A 13,199-nucleotide genomic window follows, 5' to 3' on the forward strand; every position below is an offset into this window, starting at 1 on the left:
CTCGTGGCCTACCGTGAACTGCAGGTAGCACCGGTGGGCCAGCAGGACAGGGATGTGAAAATACGCGTCCTGCAAGTCCAACGCCACCATCCAGTCTCTTGAACTTCTCCTTCCGGAGGTAGCCGTTGACGTTCCGCAGGTCCAAGATAGGGCGTAGGCCCCCTTTGCCCATCTTGGGAACCAGAAAGTAGTGGGAGTAACAACCACACCCTACTTCTGGCCCAGGAACGTGCTCAATGGCCCTCTTGGCCAAGAGGGCCGTAACTTCCTCTTGTAGAAGTTGCAAGTGATCCCCCGGCATGCGGTGGTACTGTGGTGGCATGGCTCGAGGGGTTGCCTCGAAGGGGCGGACGATTTGCAGCACCCACCTGTACGACGAGATGGTGCGCCAGTGGAGGAGGTGATGGCCCCCCACTGGCATCAAATGGGCCTGAAAGGTCGGACTAGGAGGGTTTTGAGGCGGATGCCACGGGGTGGATGTGGACTGGCCTTGCCGCTGTCCCCTGGCACTTCCACGGCGGTTAACACATCCGCCTCCGCGCTGGATGTTAGTCTGCGGCCCGTGGCTGGCAGGATGTAAGGGGGCGCCCCTTCCTTGGCCACGAAAGGAGTGAAAGGCAGAAGTTTGCTGGCGCTGGCCCGACAGGCCCAAGGACTTGGCCATAGCCCTGGAGTCCTTGAAACGCTCAAGCGCACTGTCTACCTTGTCGCCAAAGCGGCGACGGCCATCAAATGCCTTGTCCATGAGGGATTTCTGGACATCAGCTAAAAAGTTGGCTAACCTCAGCCAGGCGTGGCGGCGAATCGCCACTGACGTGGCAATCGCCCTGCCCAGCGAGTCCGTGGTATCCAGCTGACATCGGATAGAGTACCGTTCTGCATCTCGCTTTTCCACAAGGGCTTGAGCGACTTTGACCCGGGCCTCCACAGGGCAACCTAGCAGCACGTCCGCGACTGTGTCCCACAGAGAGTGGGTATAACAGCCCAAAAGGCAAGCGGTGTTGATCGACCGCAACCCCAAACTGAGTGAGGAGAGCAGCTTCTTACCGAACTGCTCATATCTCTTGGATTCCCGATCAGGTGGAGCAGTCGGGAATGCGGTCTGGAAGTTAGAGGCCTGGAAAACCAGGCTCTCGGGGGTGGGGTGGGTGGACAGGAAGGTAGGGTCACCCGGGGCTGGGCGGTGGCTCCTGGCCACATTCGGATCTACAGGTGGACCTGTAGCGGGCCTGGACCAAGTGCCCAACAGAACAACAGTAAGGGCCTCATTAAACTGCAGGAGAGGCTCCGAAGAGCTTGCCTGCGGTTTAAGGACCTCGGTGAGGATGTTAGTCCTCACGGACGTGGAGCTCAAGACTCAAGGCCTTGGCCGCCCTCGTCAGCACCACGCTGTAGGCAGCCCCCTCCTCCGTAGCCACGGTAGGTGGGGAGACAAAGCCAGTGTCGGGCGAAGTGGAAACTACTAGCCTACCCTAGATCCACTGCCCTGATACGACTGGCACTCTCATGCCAGAGGGTCCACAGACCCCTCCTAATCCTCCTCGTCTCATCTCCTGATAGTCAGGTGCAAAAGATGGGGCCGGATCATAGAAGAAATGCTCTTCTCTCGGCGCAGAATGCGGCGTCGAGCGACGCCGGATCCAGACCGAGGGAGGGACCAGGGACAATGTCGTCCGGGGCGACACCCTGGGGGTCAGTGCCGGCAGAGGGGTCGTAAGGTTGACCAGCGGCGACCCGGCTCCGGAGGGGCCCTGCGGCGTCTGGACCGGAGTCGTCGACGGCGCCGGGGCCGTAGCACCCAGCGGCGCCGGGGCCGAAGCACCCGGCCCGCTTGGGTTCCCAGTCAGGGCCGCGGGGCAAGATGGCGCCACAGCGGGACCAGACGGAGGAGAGAGCGAGGAAGGCATCGATCTCCGCCGGTGTGACGTTCAGCCCAGGAACCGGCAGGTATGGAGCTGGCAGCGGTGCGCCGCCTGGGCAGTGTCGCCCGAACCCCCGGCCACATCGCGCGAGCGTCGGGGGAGTCGGAGGAGCGATGCCATCTCTTGGACTTCTTGTGCCTCGTACCGGAGGACTTGGAACCCAACGAATGGTGTCGACTCGCCGAGCTGCGAGGACTGTGGCCCGCGACCGGTCCTTCGAGCTCCTCCTCGACCTGGACCGTGAACGGCGCGGGCCGACTGCCGGAGCTCGAGGCGCTTACGGGACCGCTCTCGCCTAGCCTTCGACGTCAAGGACCGGCAGTCGGGGCTCGACTTGTCGTCATTGTCGGCCCCAAGGCAATACAGGCACCGGCGGTGGGGGTCGGCAACCAACATCAGTCGGTTGCAATCGGCACAGGCCTTGAAGCCAGGCATCCCTACCGGCACCGATAGTCTTACGACTCGAAACAGGATCAAAAAAGGTAAAACAAGTTAGTCAAAAAGTGACTACAGAGTACTGCTTTTTCTGGATCTGTGCTTGCTGGCGCTGAAAAAAGAACTGACGTCAGCGCGCGAGGGCGGCGTCTAAGTACTCCTACGGCGTCATCCCGGCGCCAGCGACCCAGACAACGGACGCGGAGCTGTAGACGACGCCTACCGACGCGCAGGGGTACTGCTACGCAAAACTTTCCAAATCCAGTCTGACGCCTGGGGATATTCTAAGGTAAGGAATCTAACACTAACCAGTTTCTTTCAGATGTTTTGCTATGGGTAGCCAATGCAAATTGATCAGTGTTTGGAATGCTGATTTATGTTTGGGAAGTCCAGCAAGAAGTCGGGCTGTGGCATTTTGTAATGACTTTCTCCAGATACCAATAAAGATATAGTCCAACTTGATCAGGATGAAGGAGGTATCAACTGTTTTTCGAAGCTCATTCGAGATGAATGGACACATTTTCTTTATTAGGTTTAGTGTATGAAATAACGAAGAAGAGAGTGCTCTTACTTGAAGATCAAAGTGGAGCTTATCAAAGATAACTCCCAGGTTCCTTCCTTTTTGAACAGGTGTCGGTATGGGTCGCATGTTCCGGGGCCACCAGATTGAGAACCAGAAGGATCTGTTCCTGAAAAGTAGCACCTCTGTTTCACCGGAATTTAATTTTAGGCAATTTGATTTCATCCAATGATCAATTTGAGCCATACAGGAGCTAAATCAATGACCCACTCTATATCATACTGTAGTGCTGTAAGCAGTCATGCACAAATGTGCATTATGTTGTATATTAGGAAATGAAGTTTTGACCACAGACTTTAACTTGCTCTGACTACATCTTGAATTCTGACTCTTTCTGGCCTGGGTTCTGCAAACACAAGCAGGCCCCCAGGTTACTGTTATTCAGGTTCTTTATGTTCAATATGGTTTTCCTCTTTGAGGTTGTTTTTTTTGTACTTTTGAGATGTTTTCTACTTTCTCGAGCTTCACCAAGATGAGGGGCTGGAACATGTTGCGTGGGCGTGCGTGGAGAATGTGTGAGGAATCCTTTGCCTTTGAATGCTTGCAGGATCCTGGCCAGTACCGTTGAGTTTCATTAACTTAGAGGGTGTACTCTCAAAACCTCTCGCACACTGAGATAAGGTTTCTTAGCTCTTACAAGGGATCTCGCCTGAGAGGTGGACGCATCTGCTCAGTGCTGCATTTCCCAGCTTGAAGACCCTAGTACTGTCAATTAGGTCCCCCAGTCATGGGAGGACCAGGATGAAGATACTGCAGCCGCTGGCGAGGTATTTTCTTTGATCACTGGTATTGAGATATTTTGGTATAGACATATAGTTATCTTTATATGTATTCTTAGTCAATGCGCACATTCATTTATTATTTGACTTGAGAATCCTAGGATTTGCTATCTTGCATTTCACTTGTGAATGTTACATTTTTATCTGGCTTGTAAGTGTTTCATTATCATCATTATTTGCGTGTGCTTTACCATTATTATCTGCTTGTATTTTTAATATATATTTGAATGCTGTTTTACCTGTTTAATTTGATATGTGAGAAAGTTGTTCTGTTAGAGAGCGTTGCATTAATAAAACCCTATGCTTTACTTTGAAACTCTTTTGATGTGCCTAATTTTTTGAGTATGGAGCCCCCTTTCCATGTGACTTTTCTTGCTTTACCGAGTGCCTCTTCTTGAGAATGCAGCATTTCTTTTATTTTGGAGCATAAAGCAAGACACATACCTATGACTGCAAGTAGCAAATACCCTCTCAACAATAGCTTGCATAAATTACCATGGCATCCTTTGAAAAATAAAACAAGATCTTTCACTTTGGTCACAATATAAACTGTCTTGTTTTGGAAGAAATGTAGCCTTAAAAATGAACAACTTCCCTGAACCCCTGTTTGTGTTCCATACACTCCAAACAAAATGTAATATGATAAAAAAAAGCTACAAAAAGAACAGATTTGTTTGCGGGGATCAGAAAACCACATATTAATCATACATGGCCCTATAGATATCCTAAAGAAGATGGCCTTGGCATTCCCATCATCATACAATATTATCAAGATACCCAATTGAGATACATGGTAGAGTTTTGCAGTGTGATGTTGGAGAAGCATTCCTGTTTCCTAGATCATTTGATACATATATGGCAAGTACCTTGGCTGGCCAAGAGATTGGTGCTATAATCTTCCCCGTGACCAAATCCAACTTAACACTCCAGGAAAAAATCGTAGCAGGGAAAAAAAAAAGAAAATGGTATGACATCGTTCCAGTCGCCGCTTACGTCAATGTCAAGACCAAATTTCACTTCTGCCCTATCTACAGACAAATCACAATGTGCAAGAGAGCAGGCACCCAATTTGACACAAAGTATCATCCAATCAGAACAGCAAAAAAAAAAAAAAAAAAGACTATATTCTTTCTGAGCATGGCAGTATGCAATATGCACAGGTTAGACCTTGGGTGACTAACTGCTAAGTGACGCCTCTCGTGAGTAGACCATTAAGAATAACCAAAAGATGGCTCATACCAAAAGAGAGTGCTAGGCACCTACTCTTTGACATACATGATTTATTTAAGCAATCCACCCTGAAGGATAAATCAGTAGGTCAGAAAAGGTGGGAGACTGAACTGCAGCACACCCTTAAAGAAAACAGGAAGATGTTTATGGAAAATGTCACACACTGAGGCAGATAAACCATGCCAAAGATAACGACAAACGGTACTTCACCTCAGCCCAAATACATAAATGGTACGCAGAGAGGAAGGAAAATTGCTGGACGAGATTCAGTAGCATGGGGGAAAATACTCTATCTCCTCTGGAACTCCCCTAAACTGTACTAGATGATACAGATAAGAAATACAGGATACAACTTCAGCATCTTACTGCATATACAGTGCTCAGCCTTCCTAAAAAACTAAATTCCATTAAAAGCAACGAAAGGACGACAAATCAGCCTGGCACTAAGTACAGCACAATAAGAGATCCTTGCCTTCTGGGGGAACTGACTGAACTCCAAAGCATACAATTGGCTGTTCAATATCGAAACTTACTAGGCATGAAGAAGGTGACAATGTTTTTGAAGCATAAAGACTAAGATTTTAAAGAGATTTGTTTGTCTCATATACTTTTCTTTCCACAAACTAACCTGCAATAAATAGCTGAGGCTGCTACATATACTTGTGTAAAGTCATCAAACGTTATCTATACACTGGGGATATAACCAAATATAAGTGCCTTCTTTATGTGTGAGCTTTAGGAAAGGTATGGGGTGGGAGGCACGTTATTTTTTCATCCTAGTTACTAGCCGACCTCTGGGTTGTAAGAGGCTTTATCTGTTTTGTTAAAACTCAGAGCTTGTCTATATAAACTGATTTGATCCATAAAATGCACTAAGCAAATCTAGAGAAGATGATGACATTTTTGAGTTGTCCAGTCCTGAAGCACCAGTCGCAAATTACATGTACTGGTAAGGGGATATAGCAACCTTAAATTCCAAAGTAAGGAGGATTTGTCCAGAGAATGATCATTCTTTTAGCTGGATTTTGCTACAGGAGCCCGATCTAACCCTGGAAGTTCATTAAAAGGAGCATGGCTCTGTGGTAAAATTCAGAACAGGTCACCTTATACCACATGGCCACAAAACTTGCCCTTTAGTGCTTTCCTCATACAAGTATTCACAAATGAGTGCACCCACTAGTTACCTTTCCGGAATAGGCAGTAGAAATCAGTAGGATGTCTGGTGGGAACTTATCACCACTACTGATATTACTTATCAATTTGGTGACTGCAGCCTAAATCGGACAGCATTCACACACAACAAAATTGACTGTCTTCATCAGTTGATTCTTTCACATCGACAAAAGACTGTTTCTCAGAGACCGCAGGTGACTGCCAGTATAGAAAACACAAATACTCACCAGATGCCAAATGCCAAGAACTGCCCGCTATATTCAAAGCATGTCTTGACACCAGTGCAGGGATACCCCATGTAGGGTATATATCATAATAATCAACTTATACTGTACAACTGTTGACTGTTTTCTCAAGCCTGACAAAAACAGGACCACAGTGTTGTAGTTACACAATTTCGTCTGGAGAGTTTTTTAAATCTAATCCCGTCCCTCGTTGCATGCAACTACCAACCCGCTAGAAAGGAGGAGAGTAGGGTTTCATTTTACTAATGCTTCCAATTTGATTTCTGAATACCGTTTAACTGTAGTGTGTTTTATGTTAGGAATAAAAAATATAACTGGAACATTTTTTATTGTGCCCAGAGTCTTGCCCTTCAATGAGACGTGCGTTAGAAACCATGGAGTGAATTAGCACACTCAAACAAAATGCTTCAGTTATGAAAACACTAAACATAGAAATAGACTATGGTGCAACATGGGTTTAAATCCATAACATCAGGAAGGAAAAGGTTAAAAAAAAAAAAGAAAAAAAGAAAAAAGGCAGTACAGTACTTAAACTTCCTAGTGAAAAAGGCTCTACAAAAACCATGGCCATGCTCACAAAGCGTGGGACAGAAAATTGGCATGATGACATCCTCAAAGGGCGGGATGTTGCGCAGCACCTCACAACAAATTAAGTTCATGGCACATGTTCATTTTTACCTGTTTCCATCGGGGCACAGGTGCAAGTCGAGCTTGCTCTCTCTGGTTCAGGAGTCGCTCCTGATAAGGCAGAAGAGTTTGCTGCTCACAGGTTGTGAAATGAGACAGAGGTGATAAAGAGGAATTAAAATACAACATATGAGCAATGTAAAATAAAAATGATGCAGGATAGAAAACAAAAATATTGAGGGATATCAGACAATAACAAGAACTTAGATTAAAAAAAAATATATGTGGGTATATATTTGCATATCATAGCCCAACTTTCACTAGGTGTTGTAAGAATGTGGAGGTTCTAAAATATACTTATTCAATTTTTCTGCACCTACAGCCATAAGTATAATGTTACTTACCAAGTAAGCATCTGTTCTTGGCATGTAGAGCTGTAGATCAAATGCGTTGCATACTCCTGCCATCTAGTTTGGGTCCGGATGTTTGCAAGTTGTTTTTCTTCCAAGAAGTCTTTCCAGTCAAGAGGTAGGTGACTACTTTCGGTGATAGGGCGCATGGGCATCAACTCCATTGTTAGATTGTTTTCCCACTGAGGGTGAGAATGGAGTTAGTAATGGTAGAATAGAGATGTCCATGTATAAGTATGTAAAGTAAGAAAAACTACAACAGGTATAGGTACCCAGGGAGGCGGGAAAGAGCATGTGAATCGACAGCTCTAAATGCCAAGAACAAATGCTTACTGGGTAAGTAACATTATCCGTTCGAAGCATGTGAGCTGTAGATCACATGCTTTGCATACACTATACAGCAGTTAACTCCCAAAGCGGTGGCTAACCAGTAGCTGTTGCAGTTGTTTGAAAAAGTGTTTTAAGTACTACCCGGCCTACATTAGCTTGTTGCCTCGCTTACACATCTACACAATAGTGTTTGGTGAATGTGTGCAGAATAGACCATGTTGCTGCCTTACAGATGTCACCTAGGGGAATATTCCCTAAGAAGGCCATAGTAACCCATATTTTGCAGGTGCAATGCGCTCTAGGGGGTATTGTCAAGGTTCTTTTCGCTTTCACATAACATGTTTGGATACATTTCATGTCCATCTTGAAATGCCCGATTTACATATGGGATTGCCTTTGTGTGGAGGCGAAATGGCAAAAAAAACAAATTTGTCTAACGAAAATCTTTTGTTCTTTCTACATAATATAGTAGAGCTCTTTTAACATCTAGTGTGTGTAGAGCCCGTTCTGCTACATAATCAGGTTGAGGAAAGAACACGGGTAACTCAACTGATTGATTAATGTGAAAAGCAGAAACCACTTTAAGAAGAAATTTGGTATTGGTTCGAAGAACCACTGTCTTTGTGAAGTTGAAAGCAAGGCTCTTGTATAGTACGTGCCTGGAGTTCATCATGTCTCCTTAAGGAAGTGATAGCAATAAGAAAGGCAACTTTTCATGAGAGAAAGTGGAGACTAGTGGATTGGTTCAAAAGGTGGACCCATTAGCCTTGTAAGGACTATGTTCAAGTTCCCAACTGGTGCAGGTGGAGCTCTTGGTGGCATTACTCTTTTTAGTTCTTCTATAAAGGCCTTAATCACTGGTAAGAGAGAAGTGTTGTCTGTTTTGTAAGTATGCAGATACTGCTGCTAAATGCAAACAAATGGATGTGTAGGCTAATCCAGATTGCTGTATGTGTAAGAAATTACAGATGTTTTGCACTGAAGCACCAAGGGGATTGATATTGTTATAATTTGCACAGAAGCACCAAGGGGATTGATATGGTTATTATTACAGTATATAACAAATCATTTTCACTTTGCTGCATAACATGACCTAGTAATAGTTTTTCTAGCCTCCTTTAGGATATTCATACAGCCTGGTGGTAATTGCAAATAACCAAACTCTAGGATTTCAGGAGCCAAATCGCCAGGTTGAGTTCCTTGGGATTTGGATGCCTGATTTCTCCACGGCTCTGAGTGAGGAGACTGAAGTTAAAATGAAGTTTTTGGTGTGGAACTACTGATAGCTTTAGCAGGTTGGTAAACCAAGGTTGACGTGCACATGTGGGAGCTATGAGAATGAGTTTGAGGGATGATTGCCTGAGCTTCCGAACTACCAGTGGAGTGAGTGGGAGAGGCGGAAAAGCGTAGGCAAACATCCCTAACCAGTTCATCCATAGGGTATTGCCTTTGGAAAGCGGGTGTGGGAACCTGGAGGCAAAGCTTGGGCATTTTGCGTTTTGAGCTGTGGCGAACAGGTCTATGTGAGGAAATCCCCATTCGTGAAAGTAGGGAAGAAGAATCTGGGGATAAAGTTCCCACTCATGGATTTGCTGTCTCTGTCTGCTGACAATCTTACTTCTGGAAGATGTTCGGCTAGGAGATACATTTTGTGATGTATGGCCTATTTCCAAATGCCTGCGTTAGGTGTAGCCCTAGATGATTTATATGGAGGCTCTTGTACTTTAGACTCCACAATCCTTGAATTGTGTGAGTCTGTAGGTGAGTGCCCCAACCAGTGAGCGATGAGTCTGCTGTTAGCACGGTCTGTGTAACAGGTTTCAGAAAAGGCCGCCATTTGCATAAATGTTGTGGGTCCCACCACTGCAGACAGCAATGGGTGTGGCCATCTAACAACACTAGATCGGTCAACTGACCCTGCGACTGGTTCCACTGACTTGCTAAGCTATCTTGAAGGGGATGCATGAGATCCCCTTCAAGATCGATCCTAGTCCGATCCCTGAGGCAAAAAGCCGGGGACCCAGACGCTATTTTTGAATTACACTGTTTTGTATTTGTTTTTGGTTCACTCACCTCAAACGTGATTTTAAATTTAGGCAGGGCAGATTTACATGCTCTCTGCCTCTCGGGGGAAATATTATTCGAGTTGCTGGTATTAGCGCTAACAGTGGGCGCCATCTTAGGAGTAAGAGGGGTTAGCAGGCCAGTCATTGCCCAGAGACAACACCTGACTTCTGGGATAAAAGCCCAATTGGAAGGCTCTCGCGCATCCTAGTCTGATCCCTGAGGCGAAAAGCCGGGGACCCAGACGCTATTTTTAAATTGCACTGTTTTGTATTTGTTTTTGGTTCACTCACTTCAAACGTGATTTTAAATTTAGGCAGGGCAGATTTACATGCTATCTGCCTCTCGGGGGAAATATTATTCGAGTTGCTGATATTAGCGCTAACAGTGGGCGCCATCTTGGGAGTAAGAGGGGTTAGCAGGCCAGTCATTGCCCAGAGACAACACCTGACTTCCGGGATAAAATGATGCGCTCCCCCCAATATCAATTATCAATAGATAAAGGAGGAAGGCATTACCTGCCTTACTACTCTGCCAACTATGTTGGAGGGGCCTGTTGGTTGCAGGGCATGTAAGAGCCAATGTGTATTAGGGGAGAGCACCCCGGCTGCCTCCCAGGAAGGGCCTAGCTATTTTTGTGCAATGTTCGCTCATTGGTAAAACATCCTATCCCGATCTGGGACATGTTATCTTCGATTTCACCAGACATATGTTTCCTGACGGAAACTTGGTTGACCCCCCATAGCGCCCCGGCAATTAATATCACGATTCCAGAGGGATATAAGAATATTCATCTGGATAGAGTGGGGAAAGCGGGTGGGGGGATCGCCATAGTATTCAAAGAGAGCTTAAAGGTCCAATGGCTGGATTCGCTTACCAATGAGCAGCTAGAGATAGGCCTGTTTAGGGTCAGTAGTTCATCGACTAAGACCTGGGAGGGGGCACTTCTGTACCGCCCACCTAATCCAAAACTTAATTTTGTAAATGTGGTGACAGAGTTCATTGCAGCACAGGTAGTCGCCTCCAGGAGTTTCATATTGCTGGGGGACTTCAACTATCATGGGGAAGTGGCACACGACCCGGAGGTGGCGCAGTTAATGTCAGGATTATCAGACATGGGTCTGGGACAATGTGTCCATGGACCGACACATATAATTGGGACACATATAATACTGGGACAATGTGTCCATGGACCGACACATATAATTGGCCATACGCTGGACATGATATTCTCGAACAATGAAAGCTTATTGTTCATGGATACTCAGCCCCTGATATGGACAGATCATTATTTGATCTTCTTTAGTTGTCCAGAAGTAACAAGTCAGGAACGGGAATGACCACTCAGACTAAACTTATCCCAAAAAAACAGATCTTGGCAGAAACTCGACATAGAAGCATTCGAGAGAAAGTTTAAGAGCTTTGAGATTCAGGCCAAGGATGCAAGGAAATCTGATACAGAGGCATTACTGGCGAATTTTAACCGGGCGCTGACGCTAACACTGGACGCAGTTAGCCCGGAAAAGAACACCAAGCCTGAACCCAGTCGAGTCACAGCACCTTGGTACTCCATGGCTCTAAAAAGGGAAAATGCCTCTTGTAAAACTCTGGAGAGGATATGGAGACGCTCCAAAAATTAGAGAGGCAAAATGGCCTATAAAAAGGCTTTAGCAGGTTATCACCATAACATTAAAGCGGCCAGATGCATTTTTATTCAAACCCAAATAGAACAGGCTGGGAATTCGGTAAAATCACTATTTGAGATTGTGAAAGGTTTCGCCTCCCCGCAGGCCTGTAAACAACAACCAGTGGAAACACAGGAGCTGTGTGAAGCGTTAGCATCCTACTTCCAGGATAAAATCTCCCTGATATATGAGAATTTCCCAAAAAATAAAATCTCTTGTGGCGCCGAATCTGGCAGCCATGAGGGTGCATTAGTAATTGGTCTCAACCAGTTTCAGCCTATCACGAAGCAGGATATCATTAGGCATCTGCAGACGTCAAAGTCAGGGTCCCCGAGTGACGTATGCCCGCCTCATGTCCTGGCCTCAATCGCATCCAGCTGTGCGCCAGCCATTCAGGAGATCTTTAACTCCTCTATGGCCAGCGGCTGTATTCCCATGACATGGAAGGAAGCCCACGTGCGCTCGATCCTTAAAAAGCCTTCAGCGGACCCCGCGGTCCTGAGTAACTACAGGCCTATTTCCTTACTCCCTCTGTTGGCTAAAATACTGGAGGCACACATTAACACCCAATTGAGCCAGTATTTGGAGTTCTTTTTTTTTTTTTTGTCCTCATATTTGCCACCAGAATATATTTGCTCTAGATGGGTCTCGCTGTTGCCTCTCATACTGTTGTTTTTCGGGTCCGCCATGGAGACAGTATCATAGCAAACAGGGATGTCCCAGAGGTAGGCTGCTTTCCTTATCCTAATCCTCCAGGCCTATTTTGGGCGCCCTAGACCTGGTGGAGGACAGGACCGACACAACCTCTGGCATAATCACAGAACCGTTCACCGATTTATCCAGACCACCAGTTTAGACCAAACATTCTCAGTAATCTCTTTTCGACCAGCCAAATCCATTTTACAAACTTCCATTATATACTTTAGGCATACTGCAAAACTAGGAGGGGACACTGACTTCCACTCCATACAAATTTGTCTCCTAGCGATAACTATTATATAAAAAATAAACTGTGAATCCAGACTATTGATATCATAATCTTTCAATAAGCCAAAGAAAACAAGTCTACGAGAACAAATAATAGTTGTTGAAAGTACATCACCCAAGAAAGCCATTATCGCTTTCCAATAGTCTTGAATAACTGGACATTCTAAAAAAATATGAATATCATCAGCCGCGTTGTGGTTACATCGGGGACAATAATAGTTGTTTTGTGTAATCTTATGCACTTTGGCCGGAGTCCAATAAACTCTATAAGCCGTAAATAAGTGGTTACGTCTTAGATTGGCTGGTTTAATTAGCCTCTGTAACAGAAAAAAAGGAATCTAACCATACTTTATTAACTTCATCAGGAGTATCAGGTATACACTGCCCCCATAAGTTTATAACCTCTAAGGTAATTTTGCTCTCCTCTTCTTTGATCAACAATTTGTACCAAAATGAAAGTTCTTTTACCCATTTCCCCCTCCTACCAATGGAATCAAGAATATCTGTATCTTTCTCTTTTTGCATGTTTTGACTGGACCACCAGGCAGATAATTGATAATATTTGAACCTAGTCAGCTGCCCATCGGTAAGTTGTACAAGAAAATTCCAGTTCACCAAGCCCGAATCTACCCAGAGATCTCCCCATGTTTTTAACCCAGCTGTTCTTAAAGGTTGTGACAATTGATCTTGGAGGCATAAAGGTGTACCGGGAGAGTCCCATATTGGGGTGTG

At 45.7% G+C, this 13,199-nt stretch overlaps 1 protein-coding gene across 10 annotated transcripts in view; it reads right to left on the reverse strand.

Annotated features, from left to right (window-relative positions):
- MICAL3 (microtubule associated monooxygenase, calponin and LIM domain containing 3) overlaps positions 1-13,199 on the reverse strand; it is a 2,050,293-nt gene that overhangs the window by 1,134,011 nt on the left and 903,083 nt on the right. For 7 of the 10 annotated variants that reach the window (XM_086952901.1, XM_086952908.1, XM_086952905.1 and 4 more), the window contains one exon: positions 7,043-7,123. The exons of the other annotated variants lie outside the window; for them this stretch is intronic. In XM_086952901.1, the coding sequence (XP_086809027.1) occupies positions 7,043-7,123 (81 nt within the window). The remainder of the gene's footprint in view (positions 1-7,042; positions 7,124-13,199) is intronic. 10 annotated transcript variants of the gene reach the window in all.

This window comes from Lissotriton vulgaris, chromosome 1_2 (assembly GCF_964263255.1).
Source record: "Lissotriton vulgaris chromosome 1_2, aLisVul1.2, whole genome shotgun sequence".
Classification (NCBI taxonomy): domain Eukaryota; kingdom Metazoa; phylum Chordata; class Amphibia; order Caudata; family Salamandridae; genus Lissotriton; species Lissotriton vulgaris.